The 27,609-nt window shown below is 38.7% G+C and overlaps 1 protein-coding gene across 11 annotated transcripts in view; it reads left to right on the top strand.

Moving 5' to 3' along the window:
- TCERG1 (transcription elongation regulator 1) overlaps positions 1-25,228 on the top strand; it is a 50,311-nt gene extending 25,083 nt beyond the window's left edge. For 10 of the 11 annotated variants that reach the window (XM_024199359.1, XM_024199368.2, XM_024199363.2 and 7 more), the window contains 12 exons: positions 2,193-2,353; positions 4,258-4,324; positions 5,471-5,606; positions 6,848-6,937; positions 8,175-8,293; positions 10,496-10,646; positions 15,380-15,544; positions 16,835-17,017; positions 18,132-18,311; positions 22,338-22,421; positions 22,701-22,801; positions 24,047-25,228. In XM_024199359.1, coding sequence (XP_024055127.1) covers positions 2,193-2,353; positions 4,258-4,324; positions 5,471-5,606; positions 6,848-6,937; positions 8,175-8,293; positions 10,496-10,646; positions 15,380-15,544; positions 16,835-17,017; positions 18,132-18,311; positions 22,338-22,421; positions 22,701-22,801; positions 24,047-24,248 — 1,639 coding nt within the window. In that variant the 3' untranslated portion in view covers positions 24,249-25,228. Of the gene's footprint in view, positions 1-2,192; positions 2,354-4,257; positions 4,325-5,470; positions 5,607-6,847; positions 6,938-8,174; positions 8,294-10,495; positions 10,647-15,379; positions 15,545-16,834; positions 17,018-18,131; positions 18,312-22,337; positions 22,422-22,700; positions 22,802-23,756; positions 23,852-24,046 lie in introns of all 11 variants that reach the window. The other variant, XM_024199365.1, reaches the window with a different exon arrangement.
- Positions 25,229-27,609: the final 2,381 nt, after the last annotated feature.

Below are 27,609 nucleotides of genomic sequence, written 5' to 3'. Positions count from 1 at the left end.
GTACCGTTAGCTAACTATTGCAAAACACTTTGGATAAAAGCGCTATATTAAAAAAAACCTTAATAATAATAAACATTTTTTTGTTCTACAAATAAAAGAGCACAACTCATATTTTAATATCAGTAGTCTTACCTTTCTAATGCGATGAAAGAGCCCTCTCTCCCCTGCTGCTGCAGCCCCCTAGCTGGGGCTGGGAATAGGAGGAGGGTCCTCCCCTGCCACAGAGTTGAGTCTGGGAAGGAGGGCCGTCTCTCCCCGGCAGCTGCAGCCCTGGAGCTGGGTAAAGTCGCCTCTTTCTCTGGCTGCCGCAGCCCTGCATGTCCCAAATTCCCTCCACGCCCTCTTCTCCTCCACTGCCCCCTTTCACCTACCCCATATTCCCCCCAAGGCCACCACCTCGCCTTACATGTGCGTCTTCTCCAGGGTCCAGGCATCTAATTAGTGGAGCCACACCTGCGCGGCTCCACTAATTAGGTGGGTGGCCCTTCATTCTCTTGTGTGCGGCCGCCTAGGCGCGCACCTTAGAGGGAACTATCCGTGGACCACCTGAATGGAGCTCGGACCACAGTTTGAGAACCTCTGATCTAGATAACCTCTTGAAGATCCACAGTTACTGTAAGATAAGTAACCATTCTTTGTGTCTAAATAAAGGAGCCTAATAATGATGTCATTTCTTTGCAAGTCCAGTTTAACCATTGATGTCTCTTTAATACCTGGGTCTTAGAACAATTAAAATCAAGTCTCTATCTAAGGCTACCTCTGTAACCACTAACATAGTAAAGCAGCAGTTTTCACTTCAGAGCATGGTCTGTAAATTTCAGACAACAGTGTTAGGATTGAATTTTCCCATCTGATGACTTTTTATCAAGGTAGAGGAGATAGAAGGTTCCTTAGTACTAATATCTGATTCAGACTTCTAGAGCGAATACTTTTCTAGAGTGGTTTTGGATTTTCTATGTCTTTTGGTAAAAATTTTGGTAACATTGGATTTTTGAGCTTTGAAGCGTATTATGTAAACTACCAGGGAAAACCAGTTCTTCAGTTCTCTTCAGGGAAAATAGATACACACCTCTACCTCGATATAACGCTGTCCTTGGGAGCCAAAAAATCTTACCGCGTTATAGGTGAAACTGCGTTATATCAAACTTGCTTTGATCCATCGGAGTGCACAGCCCCACCCCCCCGGAGTGCTGCTTTATCGCATTATATCCGAATTTGTGTTATATCGGGTAGCATTATATCTGGGTAGAGGTGTATCTTGCAGTTATGTGTTAAATATAACCTAGACCTGACTGTGACCTACATTCTGGTATCCTGTAGCATAGTAGCAGGTGAGCTCACCAGAACAGAAAATTAATCACGTGAATGGAAGCTAGACCAAAATAATACAAGGCACATTATTTCCTAAATGGAGATGTAGTTCAGGCTAGACTTTTACACATTTGGTGGAAACAACAAAAGCAGGTTAGTTAGAGGACAGATGAACTCAGAAGTGGCTCCCTTTCTTTTCCACAGAACTCAACTCTTCCAATCTGTTGGTGTGTGGGTTTTTTTAATGTCTTCCCCTGTGGATATTTCCTCATGCTTCTCTAACGCTGCATACAGTTTTATGAAGCAGCAGCTGCAGAATGAAAATTGACTAGGATCCAGTCAGTTTTACTTCCCCCACAGGGTTCTGATCAGTAGCAGTGACACTTTAATATTTTCAGTTTTACTCTTTGCTGGTTGAGAAAGCAGTAGTATCAAATGCAGAATCACAGCTCTATTGCTGAGTGAGTAGGATGGTACTGTGTAGTTTCTCATTCGGAAGGTTAGCTTTGCAACATTATAAAGCTGGTTTTTTTAACAAAAACTTATATTCTGCAGAAACTGAAAGTTTTAGGCCACTTGCCAGAGAAAGTTTTCTACTGGTGATTGGTTAGTGTGTGGGGTTTTTAACCTGTTGAACTGCAGTATCATTCATTTAGCATCTGTTTGTTTTCCTCTGTTTTTGTAAAGTGGATAGTGGATAGTGAATAGCTGGAATAGATTAGAAATCTAAATTCTTTGCAGATCAAATTAGAAAGCATTGTCTTTTTTTCTGGGTGACTTCATATTTTCAATTCTCATGGGTGATATAAAGCAGGCATATAAAATGAATATAGATAAAATTAAACTTGTTGCATGTGCATTCTCTGTTTCAAAATTCTTAGGTGTGTGGTATGGACTGGTGATGAGCGGGTTTTTTTCTACAACCCAACCACTCGTCTCTCTATGTGGGACCGGCCAGAGGACTTAATTGGAAGAGCTGATGTGGACAAAATTATTCAGGAACCTCCTCACAAAAAAGGAATGGAAGAAGGAAAGAAACAAAGTAAGAGGAAAATCATCATTATCGGTCCCCATTCTCCCCATCACCACCTTCATAGGATTAATAGAGAGACAATGAACAACTTTTCACACAAGCTCCATTTTGTGCTTATTTTCAAAATGAGCATAAAAAATAAGTGATAGAACTGTAAGCCGACTTTGAAAAATGAGGTGTAGTTATGAAAACTGAGACAACTAAGTTAAAAAGCTGATTGGGATAGTAAATTGCAGATATATAAAGTGCTTAGAAAAAAGGTCCAAGAGAATAAAGGGGATGTTAATGACAGGAGAAATGTTATGTCTGAGAAAAGAAAATATGTATGAAAACCGACTAAAGGAACAGACATTCTTTATTGAGAAGAAAGGTAGAAATGGTTAAAAAAAATTATAGGAAACAGGAATAGATTTTTAGGCCAACAAAAAGCAAAGATCTAATCACAAAGATAAGACAGTAAAATCCTGGAGCATTGAAAGAAGGGAATTAAATTAACGTTGACTGAAATAAAATTCTGCAGTGATCAGAAATTGTATTTATTTCTGGCGGTTGGGCAGCATTGTTTTCATTAAGAAGCTACTGAAGTAAGAGTATTTTGGGCATAATTTCTAATAAATCATCCAAGAATGATAGACTTGCGCATTTAGGAGGGAAAGGCTATTTTTGGGTGGGGAGAGATAAGGGAGATTTAATTCTAAAGACAGTAGTGCAAAATATTACTTTGCAATTAAAAGATATAAATGGGCTCCATGAAGCATTTACAAAGGCACATTTTAGCCTCAACTTGTTTTGGAAATGTGAGTTAGATGTTTAATTCCTTTAAAATACAAAACTGACCACAAATCATGGAGTGCAGTGTTTCTCAAACTTTTTATGCTGGCGACCCATAAGGACTTAAAAGAAAAAAATCATTAACCCCCTCCCCACTAGAAAAAATTGCGATTTTGTAGATTTCTGCTACCTTTCTTGCTAATATTACTTAGTTTGAGGGTTTTAGAGCTGGATAGAATTCATGTTGAGAGAGAATTCCATCTTCTGTGCAAGTCATAAATAATAAATGTGTGTTTGTGATAGAAGCTATCTGTGATAGCCTGATCTCCCTCAGGAGCATTTTGAGCTGTCTTTACATTATACAGTTCTGTGGTATTGGCATATGCCACTCAGGGCAGAGGGGTCGGGGCTTCAGCCAGGCTGGGGGCTTGGGGAGTTCCCGCTTGCAGCTTTCTGCCCTGGTGAACCCAATGAAGTGGAGTGGTGACCCACTGTTTGATAACTGCTGATGTTGTGTTTTCTTCCAACTTATACTAAATTGCATCCCAGTCTTACAGTCAGATCCATGGGGGGAGGAAAGTGGGCCACCTACACAGTCCCCTGGGCTTCTTGTTGGGTTTAGGGATGATAGTTTGATTACTTAATTTTACTAAAATGAATGAGCTCAGCATTTTGAGTTTGTATATTTATGGTTCGGTTCTATTTTCTGCATGCAAGTGTATAAAACACAAATGAAAATAGAGTTCTTAAATCTTGTTATGGGAAAGGGATTTTAAATGTAATTAGAGAGTAGATTTCATAAGAACTAATCCCTTCTGTTGAATGAATGGAAAATAGAATATGGAAGAGAATTGTTTTGTGGCTAATATTACAAAACCAGGGTGTTGGCACTTGCTATAACAATCTGATTTATAGGGACAATTCAAGATGGAGACTTAAGCATAATGCCGTAGTGACAAAAATTATCAAGCTCCGATGATATTTCTCTAAAACTGAATGAAGAATGGCATCTAATTTCCTTCAAAATAATGGGTTAAAATTGTGATCAAGCAGCTTTATATGGTATGCAAGAGGCTTCAGGCATAAGTTGTGAACTTTTCTTTACTTCACCTAGAAGACTGTTAATGAAACTTATCTTACAGTTAAAGAAGATCATGAATCAGCAGAGGAAACAAATGATGATGAGCCTATTAAAACAAAGAAGCGAAAGTAAGTTAATCTTGAAAACTCTTATATGGACTTAGTCTAGATATAGAAGGCTCTGTCCTGGTCTCAGCAGCACTCATGCAACCCTGTTGAAGGCAATGGCATTGCCCTGGTATAACTGAACAGGATTACTTTAGATTTCTGCTACCTTTCTTGCTAATGTTACTTAGTTTGAGGGTTTTAGAGCTGGATAGAATTCATGTTGAGAGAGAATTCCATCTTCTGTGGAAGTCATAAATAATAAATGTGTGTTTGTGATAGAAGCTATCTGTGATAGCCTGATCTCCCTCAGGAGCATTTTGAGCTGTCTTTACATTATACAGTTCTGTGGTATTGGCATATGCCACTCATTTGCCCAGCTTGTGTTCACTCTGTTTGCACAAGTTTTTGTGGCCCAAAAAAGACAGTAGTATGGATTTCTGAGCTGGAGTTTTTCTATAAAAAGGCTGTTTTGACTGTGCTATAACATCATGAGTGATTGTTTTTGCTTTGTTTGGTTTACAGAAAATCAGGGCAAATTTTATTGCTCCTAGAGCTATATGCCTTGTTACAAGTATAACTACTCCCATCTTGGTATTTTGTGTCATTTGATGTAATCATGAGGTGGATCCTGGTTATGACTGTGAGAATTTAGAATAATACTTCTGGGAACCAAGAATGTCTCAGTAAATATCCCTAGAGGAGCAGTGTATTTTTGAAAAACGTCTTAACAAAGCGGATTATTTGGTGGGGTTTTTTTTGTTTTTTTTTGGCAGTTCCCCCCCTTAAACTCAATTTGATCTACATTATAAATGTTATAAACTTGCTCAATCATGTCCTTTTTAACTCAATAAACAAAGCCTGGTGTTTTTAACAGAGAGGTAGAATGTAAATAGAGTATAAAACAAAAGATGGATTAAACTTACTTTTCTTTTTAGTAATTTTACATTTTCTTTTGTGATTTGCTTGATAATACTTAAAATCTGAATGCCTTGTTTGTGTTTATTCACTCTGATGTTTCAGTCTTTGACAAACATCTTGCAATGGTTTGTACAAGCCTGTATTGCTGGAACGATCTAAAATTTCTGTTCTATTTGTGATGCAGTTCGATATCTTAACTGCAGTGTTAACATCACTTCTAAGAGGATACTGTATGTTTCATTTTTACAGGAAAGATGACAACAAAGACATTGATTCAGACAAGGAGGCTGCCATGGAAGCTGAAATAAAAGCTGCACGTGAGAGGGCCATTGTCCCTCTGGAGGCTCGAATGAAACAGTTCAAGGATATGCTGCTAGAGAGAGGGGTCAGAGGAACTATCCTTTTGACAATAAAGTAGAATCTTGTTAATTCTTACTTTGCTAATTTGCAAGCCTAATAATTCTCATACACGCAAAAGCAGTCTCATCCCACTTCTGAGGAAAGATTGAACACGAGACGGGGCTGTGATTACTAAAATCATCACAGTTATTCTAAATAATTAAAACTGAACTAAGTTGTCAATATAAGTGAACCAAATATTCTGTGATACATTATCTTTTCCTTTCATATCTCCTGATTGTTTAAGCCACAATCAGTGTGAATTAGCACGATTTTGTTATATATTTAATTTTCCAATGTTAGTTTTCAAGTTTCAGCTGATGTACAGGAAAGAGAAGGGGATAAATCCCTGCCCCAAAGACTTTTCTATTTAAAAAAGTATGTAGTATATTGACAGGTCAAAACATAGGTAGGGAGGTGGAGATTTTTCAGAGGCACAGAAGTCATATCAGGCACCCAGTACCCATTGAAAATCAGTGGGAGTTGAGCACCTCATTCCTGTTTGTTCTTTTAAAATCTTCCCATGATCACAACATGAAAGGAGGAAAACTTTTGCCTCATCTTTCCTTAGACTATTCTGCTAACATTGAAAACTAGCCATTTCTTTTTTAATTAAACTGAGTTTGACGCTTGTTCAATACCAATTGACTTTTATAGATGCATTGGCTTCCTAGAATGGTAGCAATGTTTATATGCAAAAGAGAAGAGGTTCCAAATTTGAAGTGATGCCTGTACATCTTTTGTTTTGATCCACAGCAGTGGCATTTTAGGGTTATTCCAAAAAAGCTCAGTTGAGATCAGCTTACAGATAGGCATTTTTTCAATCCAAAGATCCATTTGTGTATGAGAAACTTTTAATTTAAAAACTCAGAACATTTAGCAAAGGAACAGAGCAGTCATGGGAAATCAAAATGCAAAGCTTGAAGGTTCTCTTCTGATGTAGTGATTTTTAAATGCCACGCAGTAGTGGTTATTTTAATGAGTAATTAGATGTGTGTTACTTCTGTGTAATTATGTAGAAGTTTTCAGAGCCAATTAGTGTGGAAATTTGCCATGCTAACCTCCCACCGCTTGTCATCTATTAGTGATGAAAACTTCAGGATGGATTTCGGTTATGTCTTCTTTTTAACAGATGTCCTGTAGATTTCAAGCAAAATACGCAACCTTTGTATCTTTGGGGGAACTTAATTACCAGGCAAAATCCAGTCTATTTTTTACTTTTTAAAGGTTTCTGCCTTTTCAACCTGGGAGAAGGAGCTGCACAAGATAGTTTTCGATCCTCGGTACTTGCTTCTGAATCCTAAAGAAAGGAAACAGGTAATAGAAAAGGTTAACTAACTTCAAGACATACATATCATTAAAAATAATTTTTGAGTGGAAGTATAGTTCTTTAAAACCTCCCCTTTGAGGATCTGTATTGCAAATGTCTTTGTTTGTTTGTTTTTTATGCTTTATTTTCAACAAAGAGCAGGAGCTGGTACTTCCTCTGGTGGTAAGATTTATTTCTTGCTGCAATGAAAGTTATATATAGCCAGGAGGCTGCCAAAAAAACAGGTGCAGCAGAGAGCATCTTCATTGTCACACCAAAATATTAATAGAATGAATAATGAACACATTAAAAATCTGAGCAATGAAAAATTCAAGCACAGGCTTTATTATAAGGCAGACTCAGTTCAGGAATCCTTTCCCCAAATGAAGGAAGAAAAGTGGGAAAAAAATTGAAAAGCTTAGGAGAGGAATAAGCCCCTTTTCTTAACATATGACCCAGAAATGTTTCAACTTTATTTTTGTATTAGTATATTTAAATCCTCCAAGTACGTCTCAGGTTAACAAACAAGTTATGGGGGGAAATGTTCATATGATGACAAATACTACTGTATTACACCACTTCCCATACATGCATTGGGAATGGATTCTGAGTGTATTACAGAAGCTATTCCAATCTCTACAGTACATGCAAATATGTGAGTGTTGCGTAAATGAATGGTCTCTGTTATAATGGTAATTAATCCCTTAGTGTAAATATTCAGGATTATGCAAGATGCCCAAGCTAATATAAAATGTATCAGTTGTTAGGGGAAAGGAGAAGTTCTGTTCTCTTGTAAAGAGGTATCTAACAAGGATGGATTAGTAATTCCTTCCAAAATAATGGTGTGTGTGTGTGTGTGTAAATATATAAGAATGAATGAAAGGAAAATGGTATTGGTTATTTGGATATTTGAGTACTGCCAGGGGTACATCTACTAGCAGAACTTGGGAAGATATGGTAAAATGGCTTCCTTTGGAATTGTCCTGCAATTGGAGAACTAAATGTTGGGCCCGGGCCCCAGGGGGTCATACAGAGACCATCCGTGAGTGTGAGATTTCCTCACTAATATGAGGTCAGATCTGCAGGTTTGCTAGGCCAAAGCAGGCATACCCTTCCACAGACTATTTGGGCAAACTCTGCAAGTTGAAACACATGAAGTTTTCTTTCTCTTCGCCTTCCTTTCCCTCATAGGGGATAATATGACTCCAAATTTGTACATTTTATGTCTTATTGGTATTTCTCTAGGTATTTGACCAGTATGTGAAGACCAGAGCAGAAGAAGAGCGCAAGGAAAAGAAAAACAAAATAATGCAGGCCAAGGAGGATTTCAAGAAAATGATGGAAGAAGCAAAGTTTAATCCAAGGTAGGTGGCTTATTTCACATTCACATGTGAAAACTTTTACCAGGTCAAAATACACTTTATTTTTCAGTAGGTAATTTAACCCCCCTTTTGCTCCTTTCTCTTTCAAAACTGTAAAAGAAGGGGGAAATGAACTCTAGGAAAATCTTGGGCCTGTTGAAATATATTATTTTCTTCTGCATGATTATAGGCTCCCTAACCAACAGAGTGCTGGAATTTGGGGGTTTCTGATGTTTGATATATTATAATTCACTGGTTCAGAATGTGAAAAAATCCCCAGCACATGGCTGGATGGTGAGAAAGGGCTCTTTTTTTTTTTTTTTTTTTTCAAATGAGTGTTCTCATGCAGCTCTTGTAGCCTTTGCGGATCGTACTGGCCTGTGAGAAGTTTTCCTTGTAGCAGAAAATCACTGTGTACGTGTTTGGGTTTGTTCTTTACCTTCAATGAAAAAGTGTATATCATATATTTGTGGCTGTGTAGATATCATACACAGTATTACAGAAAATATTAATTCTGCAGTATAAAAATCACAATGAATCTATGCCATCCAGGGGTATCTATTGCAGTAAGTGTTTTGGTGTTTTTAGCATGGATACTAGATATTCTAGATATGGTGCCAAGATGCCTGAATTGTTCATGTTCACAGTACTCGCCCAAACAACTCATAACCATCCTTATGTCACTTAATAGCTTATAAGCATTATATTTTACATTGGATGTATTTCAGTGTCACTTCTAACCTAGATCAGACAGGAATTCTTTTATGTTAAAACAGCAGTTCATTTGATTCACTTCAACTTCATGGATTCAGCGACATACATTGAAATGTGCTGGAAGCCAGCATGTGCAGGCTTTAGGTTAACCAGCATAATTGACTTCACATCTGTAAAAACAATAATCAATCAGCAGTGTTTTTAGACATCCAATAAGGGAAGTTGTCAGGAAAATTACATTTTTTGGCAGCTGTGGGATTTTGAGTATTTAAAATACATGAATGGGTGTGCTAAATATGTCCTTCAGAATGATTGACTTTAGTACTTTGCAATCCAAGAAAAACTAAAACTCTTATCTCTGTGAGTGTTTATGTATACCAAGACAAAAGCTGTTTTCGCACAGAAAAAAAATAAAAATGGGAGAGAAGAATATAATCTCCAGATGAGGGACTTCATGTTTTTTTTTACCCTATCCTTCATCTTCTAGTGTCAGTTGTTTGTCTAAGGCATTGCTGCACTTCCATGTGTGTCAACTACTTTAAAAAAATCATCTATCCCAGTCTAACATGCTCAAGTTTGTATTCCACTCTTTTTATACAGCTCGTGTTCTTCAGTATAGCTGTACATTCACTTTCTAATCTTTTTGAACAAGCTATCAAATTTTCTTCTTGTTTTAATTTACCCTACAGCAACAGTAGGCGGGATTTTCCAAGTCTAATTATTTCCATGCTGTGATGAACACATTCGTATGATTATAAGTGTCTCACGTATTCTTGGGGCCAGATTTGCATCAGATCTTGGAAAAAGCACAGTAGTGTTTTTTTTCGAGGTAAGTGGCAGTACTATATTTACTGCACATCTGAGATTGGAATCTGGCCCTGGAGGTGAGAGAACTGTAAAGAAAATGCTACAGAGATAATGGGTGGAAAGCCCTGCACTACTGCACCTGCTCAGTGTTAAAAATATCCCAACTCCTTGTGTCATAAGGTTAAACTATATAATGTTCATTGCAGGAAAATTAATTTATCCAGTGTTCTACATTGACTAACACCAAATGTTGAATTTCTCAATGTCACTCTTAGCACAGTTTGGCTGCAAGTGAGTGCATGTAAATTTTAGATCACACAGCTGTGAAATATCTGGATAGGCTGGACTACAGTGTTAATCCACAAAAAGTTAAGGTGTTCTAAACAATTGAATTAAGTAAATTTATTTTCTTTGGTTGCATTGTAATCTTTTTCCTAAACTTGCACACTTGCACAGATAATTTATGAATAAGTCTTGAACAATATTCTTCTGTGTCTGCTTAACCCAACTCCTCCTCTCTGTAGTTTATTGATCAATTATCTGCATAGTGAGAACAGAGGGTTTGTTGTTTTTTTTAATTGTATTTTGGCACGTGATCTAGCAGAAGAGATGGTGTTTTCTGCTGAACCTACTTCACAGCAAAGATAGCTCGAACAAATCAGTTCACTTGCCATTTTGTTACAGAGCTACTTTTAGTGAATTTGCAGCCAAGCATGCTAAAGACTCGAGATTCAAGGCAATTGAAAAGATGAAAGATCGAGAGGCCTTGTTTAACGAGTTTATCACAGCGGCAAGAAAGAAGGAGAAGGAAGATTCGAAGACCAGAGGTGAGAAGGTAAGGAAAGTGGCTTTAGTTCCAGTGGCGTGAGTGGGGGGGGGGGGCTTGAATGCGATGGGACAAAGCCAGTACTTGGTTTCCAGTGTTCTTTCACTGAGATGTTTGTTCCCCAGCCTTACAGCTTTTAAAATACAAATATTTGACTACTGCTTTTTTATGGCCTTTTAAATTAATCTTCTTAATTTTGCAGATATATCAACTTTTAGGCAATGCAAATACATTGATAATTCATTATATTAAAAAAAAAACAACCAAAAAGCCACATCATGCTGTTTTAACTGGAATGATACTTGTCTTTTTTTTAAAAAAAAGGTGACATCCTGGAGGATGAAAAGGATGCTTGTCCTCTTTGGGTAGAAAATCCAGAACTGGCCATTACCTTCCTCTTCTCTCAGTGGTGGCAATAATATTTCAGAATTCTTTGTAGACTACACCATTTAAATTTTAAAAAGCTGCTTTATCTCCTTTTCTACCTAAAAGGTAGCACTTTAGTGACTTTCTAATCTTTCAGTAAACATACCTTAAGTATAAATTACTGCTTATCAGAATTAAAGGTCGACTATTAAAGATTAATGAATTCCAAATGTCATTTGGCTGCGATGTCAATACTCAGGAGCAAGCGCTCACCACTGGGAAAACAGACTGCTATGGAGGTGGCATCAATAGTGTTACCATCAGAATATGCAGCCACTTTCCTAAATGTCCCTGTGTGTTGTGTGAATGGAGAAAAATAACCTTTGAAGCCTAATCATTTTTGACATTTAAAATCTCCAACATTTATTGTGTAAAACAGAGCTAGTGTAAATTCCACTTATTAGGAAGCAGTGGTGAGAGAGTAGCATGACACTTGTAGAAGAGAAAATGCTGTGGCATACAAGAATTGGAATACCTTAATAATTGAAATAGCAATTTTGGATAAATATTGCCAAAGTAAAGAATTTGATTCTTCTAATTAAATGCATTATTGGTTTTTAAATTACATTTATTCTATTGCTCATGTTTTCAACAAATGATTATGCTTTCAGAGAAAACGAATGAAATCTAATTGAAAACTATACCTAAACTTTTACATACTGTATTTGAACCACAAATGTGGAATTTTAAAACACTGTTTTTGCACCATAGCAATAGTCTAGTTGAAAGTTTAAAGAGATGTAAATGCTTTTAGTTTTAATGTTGCATGATTATTCTAAATTAGACAAGTTAAAAGAAGAAAGACTGTATTTCTCTTTGTACTTGAAACTAATGTTCTTTCTCCAAAAGCCTTTTGTAACCATTTTATGTATTCTGTTTTATAACAAGTGGATAGACTTTACAGTTATGTGCTGTGCGGCCTGTCAATCAGTTCAGTCTGACAGCTGTCAATCACTGACACGCAAAGTATTATGGGATTCCCTAGTGAGGAAAGAATTGGTATCTCTGTGTGGTGACTTTAGCCTCCCGCAGTTCCGGTACTTTACATTTTTTTAGCTTTTTCCTTGTGAAGTGATGAGAGTTGTGCCCAGAATGTGTTGACTGAAAAAAAAAAAAATCTAAATACACCTGCAGTATTTTCAGCCTTATTTTTGTTTGCTTTTAAAAAAATGTAAAATAAAATAAAATAAGGCAGCTAAATTGTAAAGTGAAGCTTTCTCAGCCAATATTAAAAATCCAAAGATTTTCTATAAAGAAAATAAGCTCTCCACAGAAATCTTTAAAGTAAGAGTTTGAAATATGGTTTTGATTTCCTCAGTTGAGATTTATTATACTAAACAATGCCATGGGAGCCTCTCTTTCAGATGGTCATATAGTCGTTTTTATCACTGTAATGAGTCAAATCCTGCCCACCTTTACTCATATGAGTAAGTGGAACTCCATAGGTACTATTCAAGTGAGTAAGGTGAGTGAAGTTTGGCTCAGTGTGTGAATTTTCATGGTGAAGAAATGAAGGAATCCAGTGTGATATGAGCTGGTAACATGGAAGCTTTTCTGCAAGTTGTCATCACACTGACCCAGAGCACTTCCTGTCTTCCTCTGGCCTCTCCTCAAAATAGACATTGCAAGAAAACTAGCATAAAAGGCCAACAAACTCAATCTAAGCTGAAGTCTCAGCCATATGTATACTCACTTTGCCAAGATTATAAGGTTAGTGCATTAACTTTGTTCCATCTAACCCTGATTATCCTTATTAATAGCTTCCTACCTGCCATTCTGCTCTAGTTTAGGCATTGCACTCTGTGCTTTCTCAGTTCAGGACACTTAAGTTGGCAACATCTTAAGCCCTTATATAGCAAGATGACAAAATTTTGTCATGTTATTGTTTTAATTAATGGCTTGTTAATATCCTTCCCCACTTATTGACTTGAGGCGGCCTGTCTTAGTGCACTGCCTTGTGCCATGTGCATATAATCAAGGGTGTTTTTGGTGCTGAAACAGGCTTATTCTGTCCTCTGTTAAGACTGTTGAAAATGGCACTGCATTTTCTGAGGAAGAAAGCTACTGGCTACATGATCTCATTTACTACTAAACAGGCCAGTAGTAAAGTAACAATCAGCTAAGACAATGTCAGTTCCTTCTTGGCTGAAGAAAATGTACTAAGTTGTGAGATCATGCTGGCTTTAAAGGAGGAGAGGAGGGAAGACAGCTAACTGTTTCTGTAGTAACACGGAAAAATGTTGTTTTGATTCTTGAGCTGGAGCTAGTGCCAATGCATTGCTATTTGCAGTTGTGCTTTGGTTGTGCAGTGTTTTAGTCTCCTTTCTCTTTGTAAGAGGAACCACTGCATATTGTGGACTCTCACCGGGCTCTCGGGATGGATTAATGAATAGCCAGTGACCAGTGTAAAAAGGAAGCAGAAATACTGTCTCTGTGCAGATATATATTACAAAAGGGTGTTCCTGTTTACACTTCGACCAATAAGATACCCTTACTTTTATAGATTTCTGTGATACATTTAAAATGTAAAACAAGGAGTTCTAAGATGTTAAGTTCCTAATGCTCATGGCTTAGAAAGCTTCGTATCTTGATACTGCTTGCATGTTTTATTTAAGATCAATTCTGGAACAACATACAGCATTTTATAAAATAAGTATAAGGTTTTGCTTTGCATCTTGTTCAACACTCTAAGGTAGAGTTACAGTACTGTAGGTGAAGAGTTACAAACTTCTTCACTGTAACACTAAGGAGTTGTTTCCTAATCTCTCTTGTACTTGTCTCCTGTCTTGAGATAGCACAGAAAAGTCCATAAAGATTCTTACAAACTTAAGCAATAAAAACACTGTCGAGAGCCAAGTTCATCAGTGGGGAAGCCTGCAGAATATTGGCTCTGATCTTAATTTTACCCTAATATGTGGTAATAACTATATATATGTCATTTTAAGAGACTTGGAAGGTTTCAGTTAGTTGATAAGGCACACACTTTTTGATAGCCTTACATTAGTCTTCAACTCCCATTGTTAACCTCTGTATGTGGGAGCTGAGACTTTTGGGGGAGTGCAAAATATATAGCCAAGCCAGCCCAAGCTAGGTAGTAGTATTATACTGCAGCAAAGGAACTACTTATGGTCTTGTTCCTATGCCACCAGGGGTTGGTAGTGCTGTGAAGGCAGCATGCTTAACCCTGGGTAGAAAGTGCTTTGAGCTATTCAGTGGGCTCTAGCCCTTCAACAAGTGATGTCAACTTGCCTCTCAAGGGAAGGATTGTTCTCTTGATTGAGAAAGATGGTGGCTTAAATGCCAGGGCCTTGAGGGTTTGAAGTGGTGGGAATTAAAGAAAAAATCCTAAAATCCCAAAAGGGACATGTAGGAACATCCACCCCAGGGTTAAAAATCTTTACTAACTGAACAGTAGCTGCCCTTGCAACTGCTGATGTGATGTTGTATTGCTAGTTTGGTTCTTCTGTCCTGAGGTCCAGAGTTAGCATCGGACCAGATCTATTAATCTTCCATAATGTTGTAGCTATGTACAGTGTTGAGGGTTTTATTATATGTAACATGCCATTTCCATTTTTTAAAGGAAGTAGCTACAAATATTTGTTTATACGTGAATAATATATTTTAAATTTAACTACTGAATTACAGCATTTGGGCACCACTTTTGAATATATCGGTCTTCTTAAGACTAGACTTAATCATTATATACTTAAGTTCTGTATATCTTTGTTCAGTTTAAAAAGTTTTAATGAAGTGTAACTAAAATCCCACTATTGATCTTAAATAGGAGGTCTTTGTACTGTTTCCTGTTTAATCGCAGATACAGTATATACCTCCATCCACTGTATACTTGAGGCATGAACCCATGGGTATTTGCGCTACCTAATTAGGGCTCTGCTTCAAATCTAACTAGCTTCTGTATCATGGTTGCCCTGAAATACTGGTTTGTGCAGTACAGAAGTTGGAGGGATTATATTTTAAAAGCTCAACAAGAAAGCTTAAATTAGAGTAGAGCAAGAAAACTAAGTGTGCGGATGAATATTTCTTTAAGATATACAGCTCATCTTAGATTTTGATAGTCTTCCTAGTGTTTCTGTTTTAATATATTTCACAAAAATTATACCCAAAGTGGAAGTGGATTTTAGAGATAATGAACCCTGAAATTCAATATACTTTTAGCGATTTTGATGTTCTAGTATGTAAAATTCATATAGTTCGCTTCGTTGAGGTAAGTCTGCCTCTTTTTCTATTAGCAAACATTCAGGAATCCTGTTACTCATGAATTGTTTTTCTTCCTATATCTTCTATTTAAAATATAGATTAAAATGGACTTCTTTGAACTACTGTCTAATCACCACTTGGACAGTCAGTCTCGCTGGAGCAAAGTGAAGGACAAAGTAGAGACTGACCCCCGTTACAAAGCAGTGGATAGCTCTTCACAGAGGGAAGACCTTTTTAAACAATACATTGAAAAAATAGCTAAGGTATGTGTGTAATAGTTAGGTGCTGGGTAATACTTTCACTGTTATCTACACTGTTGTTAATATAGTTAAGCAGTTTGAGAGACTTGTAATGCTATCACTTTTGTAGTGATACACATGGAATGCAACCAGACCAGCAGAGGTTTCCTTCTTTCATGTGGTTTCCTTTCAGCTGAACTCCAGTTGGCTCATATGCAGTGCCTCCATTGGTTCTTCCACTTCTGTTTCATGTTCCTACCTGCCTCTTCAAGGAGCTAATGCCATGAATGAGAAGTTAAAAATAGTCTAACTAGCATTAATTTCCACAGCAGTTTGCAGTTGAGTTTGTCGCTACACAGGGGAGCGTGCTTCATAAAGTGGCTGCTCTCTGATCTGTTTCCTTCCCCAACTCCCATCCAGTGAAGATACAAACCTGCAGTGGTCACTTAATAGCACTTAGTTATTATACAGAGGTTTTAATCCATAGATTTCAAAGCACTTTATAAAGGAAGGATTATCTCCATTTTACATAAAGAGCAAAAAGGTGAAGTGACTTGTTCAGGGTGTCATAGCAGTCCAGTGCACGGTCCATCAGACAACATCACTTTCCCCTCTCTTTCTTTCAGTTGTATTAGTTTTGAATATTTATTTTTAGAAGATGAGATTTTTGGGGGCTCAAAAGCAGTATACAGTTCAGCTCACTCCTTTGCTTTCATGTGCATGAGCGGAGGAGGGGAACATCTGTCCCAAAGAGGTGGGATGGACACAAGATTTATCTGTTGTACTTGAACTGAATAGGCTCATCATTCAGACAATCATTTTGAGGTTTGATTTCTCCTCCGTGGGATGGGTTGAGGCATGTCTCTTTAAGGATGTTACAATAGCCACATACAAATGGTTGAATGGTCTTTGATATTTTGAAGCACAGCATTTTTAATACCGCTGTTGAGCTTTTCCTCCACTTTAAGTTCACAAAATAAAATCTTTAGCAAGATTAGCTTTTATTGTTGCCAGCCAGCACCCTGTCTACACTATATGGCTCTCAACATTGCTAACACTGCCGGTAAGTCAGTGTTAGCAACAGAAGGAATTCTTTCAAAAATGCCCTAAGTGCAGACAAACCTTGGTAGTTCAGAAGTGGTGTATTTCATTTTACCTATTTCATAAATGACAGTCTGTTTAATGATACTCATCCTCTTGTTTCCAGTAACTGTTCAACTTTTAACTTGTTTGACTAGCTAATCAAAATATGAAAGATGCTACCTCTTTATATGTTGTTAATGGGAAAATATTATGCTCTTGCTTCTGATTCAGAATTTAGACTCCGAAAAGGAAAAGGAGTTGGAAAGGCAGGCTCGCATTGAGGCAAGTTTGCGTGAAAGAGAAAGGGAGGTTCAGAAAGCTCGTTCTGAGCAGACCAAGGAAATCGATCGAGAACGTGAACAGCACAAACGAGAAGAGGCTATACAGAATTTCAAAGCGCTTCTATCTGATATGGTGAGGCTTGCACACTTCTCTCTCTCATTTGATTACTGTAGGACTTTATCTTTGCCAGAACAGTTCATCTAATTGTTACACTAATATAGAAATAAGTTCCCTGATTACACAGCAGCACATTAGCACTTGTAGTCATTAAACTTCTGTTTCCATGATACATTTATTTTTTCAGGATTTTTGTCTTGCTGGGAAAAATATGCTTCAGCCTTACAGTTGGTGTCTGAGGTTTCATCCAGCAAGTGCATTCTTACAATATTACCAAAAAAGGCAATTAAAATTGTAAATACTTTGTACTAGAAACTCTAATGCACATGTTGGAAATGGAGATTTATTGATTCAAGAGCATTTTCCTCACCTCGTTTTGTCTGCCCGACTCATGCCCCCAATATAGCATCTGACCCAGCTCTTTCCACTTCTCAGAGAGCACTTTATTGCACTAGTTGATCCAACCCTTGAAATAGCACTTCCTAAGAGGGCAGGCTTGGTGAGATGAGAATCTCGTGGTATGTAAGGGGAACCTCTTGCCTGCTGATCTAAGATGTGGGCATACCTGAAAGGTGGGTGGTGGTTGAGCACAGATTCCAGTCCTGTTGTCTTTTGCGGGGGGGAAGGTGCAGTATATAAATTTGGTTTCTGTTGACCCAATATCTTTGCTAGTGACATACTGCAGGTAATATAGATTTGGCAGGAGCTCCTTGGAGGTTGTTTCTGGTTCTAGAGAGTAAACATTGCACTAATTAAAGTGCCCAGTGGCTGGTAGGAATTGATTATGATGTATCTCAGAGGCTGCTCTTCTAGATCATATATGGTTAATACAGTATATTATTCATAGGGGAGGATCTTGATTTTTCTATAGAGAATGGCAGAGCAGTCCAGATAGGATGTATCTATCTCCATCTGAACTGCTGCACAGTGAGACTCTGCAGCATGAGATTGGCATTTGACAGTGGCTAACTGCATGAAAGCTGTTGTTGTCTCTTACTCCCCTTACCAAATGCAGTTTTAATTCAGATAAAAGTTGATGAAGTAGAAGCTAAGTGTTTGTTTGAAGAATTGTCTGATAATGAAACAGAGAAAGAACATAGTTTTTGTAAAATGTAAATTTTTGTATCAGGTGAGATCTTCAGATGTGTCATGGTCCGATACTAGGAGGACGCTCCGAAAAGATCATCGGTGGGAATCTGGCTCTCTGCTAGAAAGAGAAGAGAAAGAGAAGCTTTTTAATGAACACATTGAAGCACTTACCAAAAAGAAGAGGGAGCATTTTAGGCAACTTCTGGATGAAACTTCAGCGGTAAGAGACTTGTGCATGAAGGCAGTACAGCTGATGAAAATGAGTGTCTAGAAATGGAAATGACCACTTATGAGGTGGAAGAATAACTTCAAAGCATTTCTATCTGATATGGTGCTTCTCTCTGATAAGAGCTTACTGCCCTCAAATCGGGGGGACCATGAGATTGCTAGTCAAGTAGCAAGAATGTTTAATAAATCTGTTGGGGGGGGTACCATAATACTGGAGAATAGTGTATTTTAAAGAGGAAAGAAAGGAATCTGGGCAATTACAGGCCTGTTAGTCTGACCTCCGTATTATACAAGGTTTTAGAGCAAATTGTGACGAGAAGAGTAATTAAATGTATAGAGGTAAATGGTAACTGGGATGTAATGCAATATTGGTTTACCAAAGGTAGATCATACCAGCCTAACTAGAGTTCCTTCTTTTGAGAAAATAACTGATTTTGTAGATAAGGAAGTGCATTTGATCTGATATACATGGACTTCAGTAAAGCATTTGACAGGGTACCTTATGGGAAATTATTAGTTAAATTAGGGAAGATGCAGATCAGTACAAGTATTGTAAGATGAATAAGGAATTGGCTAAAAGGAGAAGAAGAAGGCAATGAATTGTGCTGTAAGGTGAATGATCAGATTGGAGGGAAACTTCCAGTGGAGTTCCTCAAGTTTTGGTCTTGGGACCAATTTTATTCAATATTTTTATTAATGATCTTGGCACAGGAAGTAGGAGTGCTAATGAAACTTGCTGATGATACAAAGTTGAGAGTCAATTGCCGATACAGAGGAGGGCCGGAATATTATACAGGAAAATCTGGATGACCTTGAAAACTGGAGTGACAGAAATGGGATGAAATTCAGTAGTACAAAGTGCAAGGTCTAATAATAAGAGTTTCTGCTACAAGCTGGGGGCTGATTATTTGGAAGCGACAGAGGAGGAGAGACCTGGTGTGTGGGTCGATCACAGACTATGAGACACAAATATGATGTGGCTTTGAAAAAGGCAAATGCAATCCTAGGGTGTATTGGGCCAGGCATTTGAAGATAGCGAAGTATTAATGCTATTATACAAGGCACTGATCAGACCTTATTTGGTCACCCATGTTCAAGAAAGATTAATTTAAACTAGAACAGGTGCAGAGAAGAGCTGCTAGGATGATCAGGGGAATGGAGGGCCTATCTGAGGAAATTGGGAGAGCTTGGCTTATTTAGTCTTGCAAAAAGAAGGCTATGGGGGGATATGATTGTTCTCTGTAAATACATTAGGGGGATAAATACCAAGGAGAGTGAAGAGCTGTTTAAGATAAAGGACAATGCTGACACAAGAACAAATGGATATAAACTGGCCGTAAACAAATTCAGGCTGGAAATTAGAAGGTTCCTGACAATCCAAAGGGTGAGGTTCTGGAACAGCCTCCCAATAGGAGTGGTAGGGACAAACAACTTACCGTATATACTCGATCATAAGCCGGTTCGTTTATAAGCTGACCCCCACCCCAAGATGGATAAGTAAAAATGGAAAAATTTTATAACCCATTCATAAGCCGACCCTATAATTCAGGGGTCAGCAAACTTTCGCTCCTGGGCCATCAGGATAAGCCACTGGTGGGCCGAGATGGTTTGTTTACCTCGAGTGTCCGCAGGGATAGCTCAGTGGTTTGAGCATTGGTCTGCTAAACCCAGGGTTTTGAGTTCAATCCGTGAGGGAGCCACTTAGGGATCTAGGGCAAAAATCAGTACTTGGTCCTGCTAGTGAAGGCAGAGGGCTGGACTCGATGACCTTTCAGGGTCCCTTCCAGTTCTGTGAGATAGATATATCTCATTATATTATATTATATTATATTATATTATATTATATTATATTATATTATATTATATTATAACCTAAGTAAACAAAGTGTCACGGTGTGCGAGCTGCTTACCCTGACGGGCCGGGACAGCAACTGGTGGGGAAATTTTTTTGGGGGGAGAAGCTGGGAATCGGGAGTAACCCCTGTGACCACCTCCCACATGACCCTAGCCCAGGACCCCCACACTCTCCCCATCCCATCCCTTCCCACCTTATCTGGGGAGGGCCAGGGGAGGATGTCTCTGACATGGCTGGAGCTGCTCCGGCAGACGGGGCGGTGCGGCCGCAGCATGTTCCAGTGGGCTGGGCCGGATGGCCCGGCCGCAGTGTGCTCCGGCGGGCCAGGCGGCACGGCCACAGCCTGCTCTGGGGGGCGGGGCCGAGCAGCACGGCTGCAGCCTGCCAGCCCCGGAGCTGCAGCTGCTTGGGAGGCTGAGGGGAGAGCAGCATGGCCAGAAGCGGGAGACTCTGGCCCCGCCTCTTCCCTTCTGGCTGTGCTGCCTCTCCTTGCTCCCTCTGTTGGGGGGAGGGGCTGTGTCCCACCTCTCCCTCTCTATACCTGTTCATAAGCTGATCCCCTTCTCTGGTGCTTCCCTTTTTTACTAAAAAAATTCGGCTTATGAACGAGTATATACGGTAATTAGTTTTGAGAGAGAGCTGGACAAATTTATGAGTGCAGTTGTATAACAGGGTTGCTCCTGATGATACATTGGTATGTTCCCAAAGCTCATGTTTCAGAGTTTCAGCTGGCCACTGGCAAGGGTCCAGAAGGGATTTTTTGTCCCCCAGTGTATTCTGGGAGGGGTTTTTTATCTCCTTCCTCTGAAGCAGCAGGAATCATCATGGCTGGAGATGGAATATTGGACAGGACGGGCCAGGGCTCTGAGGTGGCACCAAGCATTCTGTCTCTCAGGTGCTTGGCTGGTTGGTTCTTGCTCACGTGCTCAGAGTCTAACTGGTCGTCATGTGTGGGGTTGGGGAAGGAATTTTCCCCCAGGTCACACTAGCAGTGACCTTGAGAGGGTTTTGCTTTCTTCTGCAGTGTGTGGATACAGGATCCTTGCCAGGATCATCTGGATAATATCTCATTTAATTATTTCTCTGCTATTGCGGGGTCCTTGTGCACTGGTCAGTCACAATGTATTAGAGGTCAGACTAGATGATCTAGTGGTCCCTTGTGGCCTTAAACTGTATGACTCTGACTTGCATCCTCTAGCTTTACCTTCTGTAGTTAAAGTTCTCAATAATAATTCTTCCCTAGGCTTTTTCTCCCACACCAACTTTCCTCACTTCCCTAAAAAAGGGAATGCTGGAAAGAATAATCTTTTTCTCACCTAACCAGTTATACCACAGTAACCACCTTGAATGTTGTGGTCCATTTTCACATTCAGTCTTTTCACGCTCTTGAACCTGGTTTCGTTTTTGTAGTCAGTGACCATCATTCATTTTCCATTGGCTTTTCCACATCTCTTCAGTGTTGCATTATTTGACACTTTCTGTTATGACACAGTCCCTTAATGTCGTGAGCATTTTAATCTTCTGTCTTTGTTCCTACCTACCCAATAACTTGTCTTAATGAATAGCGGTGGGCAAGCCTCTGGAATGCTATCCTTCACCTTGTCTTTTTTATCTTAACTACAATTCATTCTTAACTTTCAACTCTATACCTATGCTATTTAAAGCTCTCTCTCCTTTCTTTGTTATTTTGTGACTTCTTGCCTCCCTTTTATCTCATTCTGGCTTCATCTTCAAGTCTTTCTTCAAGTCTCAGGAGGCAGTTTTATTAAATATTGGTTAGAGGAGTATCTAATATTCTAATCACTTTTTATATGGTAGACTAAAATAAATTAAAATGATGAATATCTGACTTTGAGCTGGGGCTTCTATACATTGCTGTTTTTACGCATACAAACATGCTGTTGAAATTATCCAAATATGCATTAGGAAGAACTGTTAGAATTTAAACTATAAGAAACTGTCATAATTTTGTGAGGACTTTTCTCTTAAAATCCACCAGTTTACAGAAAACAAGAGTTCAAAAAGGAAAATTGTTACTGTGTCCTTAGTTTGCCCCCTTATGCTTGAGGATTTCAGGACTCTCGGGAAAGTGATCATATGTACTGTATGCTTAGACTCTAAATATAATTTGCAATATTGAACTGTTTTTGCCTCTTTTGAAAGATTACTTTAACATCAACATGGAAAGAAGTGAAAAAAATCATTAAAGAAGATCCCAGGTGCATTAAGTTCTCTTCCAGTGACAGGGTAAGAAATAGTCTTGCTTCATTGCTACTAGCCTTCCCACGATATCCAAAGCAAAAGAGAGTGAATGCTTGTTGAAATGGATTCCATTTCACACGAATATAACTATATCACTGTGTCAATCAGATATTTGCTTTTTTTTAAATCTTAATTAAAAAACACTTCTGTAATGCTCTTTAAACTAGTTATAATAAAATTATTTCTTAACACTGTAAATTAATATGAAGTACTTTATAATCTACCGTCACATTTTCTATGGTATTACTCTTTTTCTTCATGCAGAAAAAACAAAGGGAGTTTGAAGAGTACATCAGAGACAAATACATTACTGCCAAAGCTGACTTCAGAACGCTATTGAAAGAGACCAAATTTATAACGTACAGGTGTGTGTCAGTGTCTTAGAAGAGCAAAGACTTTTCTTTACTGTACCTTAAGTGTGTTGACAAACTGAATTTCACTTTCTCCTCCCATTTAACATTTATAGACCAGTGTCTGAGGAGCTTTACTGCAAAAATTGTAGATTACTAGGTTGCCTATGAAGTTGCATAGTAGTGAGAGGTCCATCACTGTATGTTGGTTTCTGCACTGATTATTATCAAGTGTTGACAACTATTCTATAGCAGGGGCTTTTTGGATTTTTGTTTTGCTTGAGAGCATTGTTTGGGGTATTTTGAATACATTGTCAAGCGATTCAGCTCATTCTGTAGTGAAGTCAAATTACAGTTTAATTAGGATCCTTGGTTCAGGCCTAAAAATTAGGGCTGAATACTCTGCTTAATACCCAGTGAAACTTCCAGTGATGTTAGTGGGAGTTTGGAGAAAAGACAAAGGGTGAAACCCTACCCCCATTAAAATAAAAACAAATCTCCCATTGACTTCAGTGGGCTTTGAGTATTAGCTTTACAAATAAGTTAATTGTTGAAGTCAGTCTGGTCTGGAGCCTACTGCAAAATGTTACGGGCCTAGGCAGATTCCCATTCCAGAAGCAAAAGAGCTCGAGGTAGAAGGGTGCTGACTAGGTTTATTAGATCCTAATCAGTTTCTTGTTTCCCTTTGCAGCCAGTGCTGTATGTAAAGTATTGGAGCTCTATTTCAGTTGCTGCTGTTCTCAGTGGGCTGAATTGCAGTCTGAAATTGATGCGGTAGCCAGATTGATGCATCAATCAAACTGAGCTGCAACTGGGAATTTAACGTCCATGTTTTAATAGTTTGCTTCTTCTTGAGTGCTTAATTTCAATTGTGATTATTTTTTTCTTATTTTTACATTTTTGTGGTTCATTTAATGCTGATAAATGGTTCTGGCGGCCATTAAGACTGAAGTCTTCTGTTTATCCACAGAACAGATACAGCACAGGCAGTGGCAGTGCAAGATTTTTTACACACGCATTCCTGCCAATGTGCCTCACCCCTGACCTGATGGGGCATCTGTATAGGTGAGAGGATAGCTCAGTCTCTATGCCCTTTCAGCGCTTGACCTATCTGCTGACACTGTCAAGAGAGGTTCTAATGGTGCGGGTAGTTTTTGTAATTTGGACATCTACCACCAGTAACTGGACTAAGATTCCCAATGCATTTTATGTAGGCTTCCAGGCAGCTGCCCAGATGGTAACTGTTATACTTCATTTCAGATCCAAAAAGTTGATCCAAGAATCCGACCAGCACCTGAAAGATGTAGAAAAGATTTTACAGAATGACAAGCGTTATCTGGTACTTGACTGTGTGCCAGAGGAGAGGCGCAAGCTCATCGTATCCTATGTAGATGACCTGGACCGCCGAGGTCCCCCTCCACCTCCCACAGCTTCAGAGCCTACAAGACGAACAACAAAATAATTATGAAATACTCTCACAATGGGGTGTCTGTTAATTCAAAAGCTTGCATGAGCCATCTGTCCGGTTTTTACATCTACATTACCGTGAACCTATTGAAAACGATGTGAGGAACAGAGGAAGCAGCAGCATTTGTGAACATAAAATGGTCTCTGTGCAAAGAGAACACTTAAGATATTTATGCTTTTCTTTGTGTGGCATGACTGACAAAAATCCCAACCATGCAGGCTGTGTCTAGTAATTTTAGATCTCAGAACAATGGAATATCTGTATATGAGGTGTGGATGTCAGTGATATTTGGAGGCATTCTTTTCAGCAGTGTTATATATGCAAGTCTTAAGGATGATTGACATTTGTGGTTTGAACTAAACTACACAAGTACCACAGATTTCCTCCTAATGGTTACCCAAGTTCAGCTGTTTTAACAGACAAAACACTGTCTCAAGTTAAACTATTGCGTGCTGAAGGCAACAGTAAAAAAAAAAATTATCTTAAATCTGAAAACAAAGGGTCTGATTCTCAATTCTGATTTACAAGGGTGAAAGCAAATAAAGTCTATAGAGTGACAGTGATGTGAGTGAAGAATTAGGCCCACAGAGACCAAATTAAACACCATTCTGAATTTGTTCACGGGTCTGCTTTATTTCTCCCCCCGCCCCCCACCCACTTTGAAGTACAGGCAAAATCAGGTTTCTTTTGCCCAAGTGAAGATTTGTCTGATAATTTTTTGCTCAAAATTGGAAACACAGTAAATAACAATGGTTCCCAGAACAGGACGGTTGTATAAACATATTTTTATTTACCATAAAGTGATCTTTACTGACTTCTGGATTAGACTGTGGATTTCCCTTCTGGGTAATTCTTGTAAACTATACTCCTGTTATGAATGTTAAACTTGTGTTTCTAAAGTTTAATTTTGAAATGTTGGGATTGTTTAGTTTATGTATTTGAACTACAATAAACCAACCCTTTTTATATATGGATTGAACATGCTTAATAAGTTTGTTAAATCTCAAAGATGTCTCTTTAACAACAACAACAAATCCAAACTAACACTAGCTATCCTGAAACAGACCATTTGCCTAATGAGACAAAATGAGTTAGTGATAAATCATGTAGACAAATGAAATTTTGATACTAGACCATCATATTCAAGTGCAAATACAATACAAAATTTGAAAGACCGCAAAAATCTCAATCTGTGTATGTTTGCTTAATCCCTCGATCCTTTTTTGTTCATTGTACTTGAGATGTTGAAAGAGAGTGAGTATTCCTTCGGTACTTAATCTGTGTCTTTGTGGTGATGGTGGGTTCCTACCTTTCTGATATGAGACAGCTCTCTTCCATTTGACTCGTCCTTCCTTTCTCCAAAAAAAGATTTTTGGAATGAGAGAAATCGGTTTGTCATGAATTTTTGTTGGACTGCTGTTATGTGAGATTGCTGGTGCTCCAGGTCCCAAAAAAATCAAGTGGCTAACTCCTTGCCAGCTGGGGGGGTCTTGTTCACTAGAATATGATCTCAACTTTCTGTATTTTTAACAAAGTTGTATTACCCATGAAGTTTAGGTAAAGGCGAAAATTCTCCTCTTACATAGTTTATTAACGTGTATTTTACAGTAGTACTAATAGGCTCTCCCATGTTAGGCACTTTTCTCACACACAAACTGACATGATCTAAATTCCAAGAACTCAGAGAATCCAGATCACAGACAGATCTAAGAAAATTTTGCCCAAATTAACACTGCAAAAATGTGTTTAAGCAGCAAACATTTAATCAGTTTTTCTATAAATGCACTAGCAATAAAACCTAAAAATCAAAAGCATAAAAAAGTGATACGTTCTCCCCAGCTGCTCCTTCAGACACACACACACAAACTATAGTGGATCATAGGTAAGATCTTGTAAAATTTGACATCAAGCTAGAACCTTAAGCACGGTACTAATAGTGCACCCCACCCTCCACTATACTTATAAAATAAAATCTCTTTATTGGGTGTGTAAACCAGCATATCTGGACAAAACCATCTGGGCCTTCCCATCCCCTCTTAACATCTCACTAAATGAGCAATGTAAAGGGCCCTCTGACTAAGAATGACCTGCTTCTAGTCTACTCCCATGCAAATGTGGAATTTAGTGGTATGTGAATGTCAGATCTGCCAGAATGAAGCATGAGGAGTGAGGTGGCCTCTCAGGGTATGTCTACACAGCAAAGAAAAACCCATTGCTAGTCCATGCCAGCCAACTTGGGCTGCAGGGCTGTTTCACTGCCGTGTAGACTTCTGGGCCCAGGCTGGAGACCAGGCTCTTAGACTATTCCAACCCCAGGTTTCCAGAGCCTGGGTTCCAGCCCAAGCACAGATTTCTACACAGCAACAAAATAGCCCTGTAGCCCAAGCCTGAATCAGCTGGCATGGGCCAGCTGTGGATTTTTCTTTGCAGTGTAGACGTATCCTGAGATGCCAGGTATCCAAATCATGACAGACTTTATAGATCAGTACCCTGAATTGCACTCAATCCAACTGAAAGCCCTTCCCTGCTTGGGCGTAATGGTGCCTTCTATCTAATGTGTGAAGCTAATAAGAAAGCAGGCCTGCCAGATTGTGCGCTAGCTGAAATTTGAGTGGACTTAAGTGTAGCCCCAGGGTGGTGGTGATAAAGTAGTCTAAACTGGAGGTACACAGCTAGGATAACTAGTGGATTGGAACAGTTGTGACCTCCTACATATGCACAGATGAAATGCTGTCAGCCATTGCTGCAGTCTTGAGACTCAGAAACTCACTGGAAAGTTAATCAGAAAAAAAAGGGTTGAGCTCAAACTCTGCCTGACAACACCACATCTGTCTCATTAATTCAGAGATTCTAAGGCAAGATAAGATCATCTAGTCTGACCTGTACAGCACAGAACTTCCCCAAAATAATTCCCAGATCAGATCTTGTAAAGAAACATCCAGTCTTGATCTTAAAAATGGTCAGTGATGGAAAATCCACCATGATCCTTGGTTAAATTGTACCAATGTTTAATTATTCTCACAGTTGAAAGTTTACACCTTTATTTCCAGTCTGAATTTGTCTAGCTTCAATTTCCAGCCATTGGATTGTGTTATACTGTTGTCTACTAGATTGAAAACTTAAATATTTGTTCCCCGTGTAGGTATTTATAGACTGTAATGAAGTTACCCCTCATCTTTCTCCTTGTTAAGCTATACAACCATACAGTCATGTTAATAAGGTTTGCTCTTGTCTGTGCTACATAATGGGCATTGTCTGAGGCTGCTCCAATGAGTAGGATAGCTCCTATTTCCAAATACTTGGGGTAATTCACAAGGTAGGACCAATGGCTAAATTCACTAGAGCTGGAGAGCTC

Source organism: Terrapene carolina, unplaced genomic scaffold (assembly GCF_002925995.2).
Source record: "Terrapene carolina triunguis isolate 2854851 unplaced genomic scaffold, T_m_triunguis-2.0 Scaffold629, whole genome shotgun sequence".
Classification (NCBI taxonomy): domain Eukaryota; kingdom Metazoa; phylum Chordata; order Testudines; family Emydidae; genus Terrapene; species Terrapene triunguis.
Note: the sequence above shows the minus strand (reverse complement) of the source record. Positions and strands in the feature narration are given on the sequence as shown.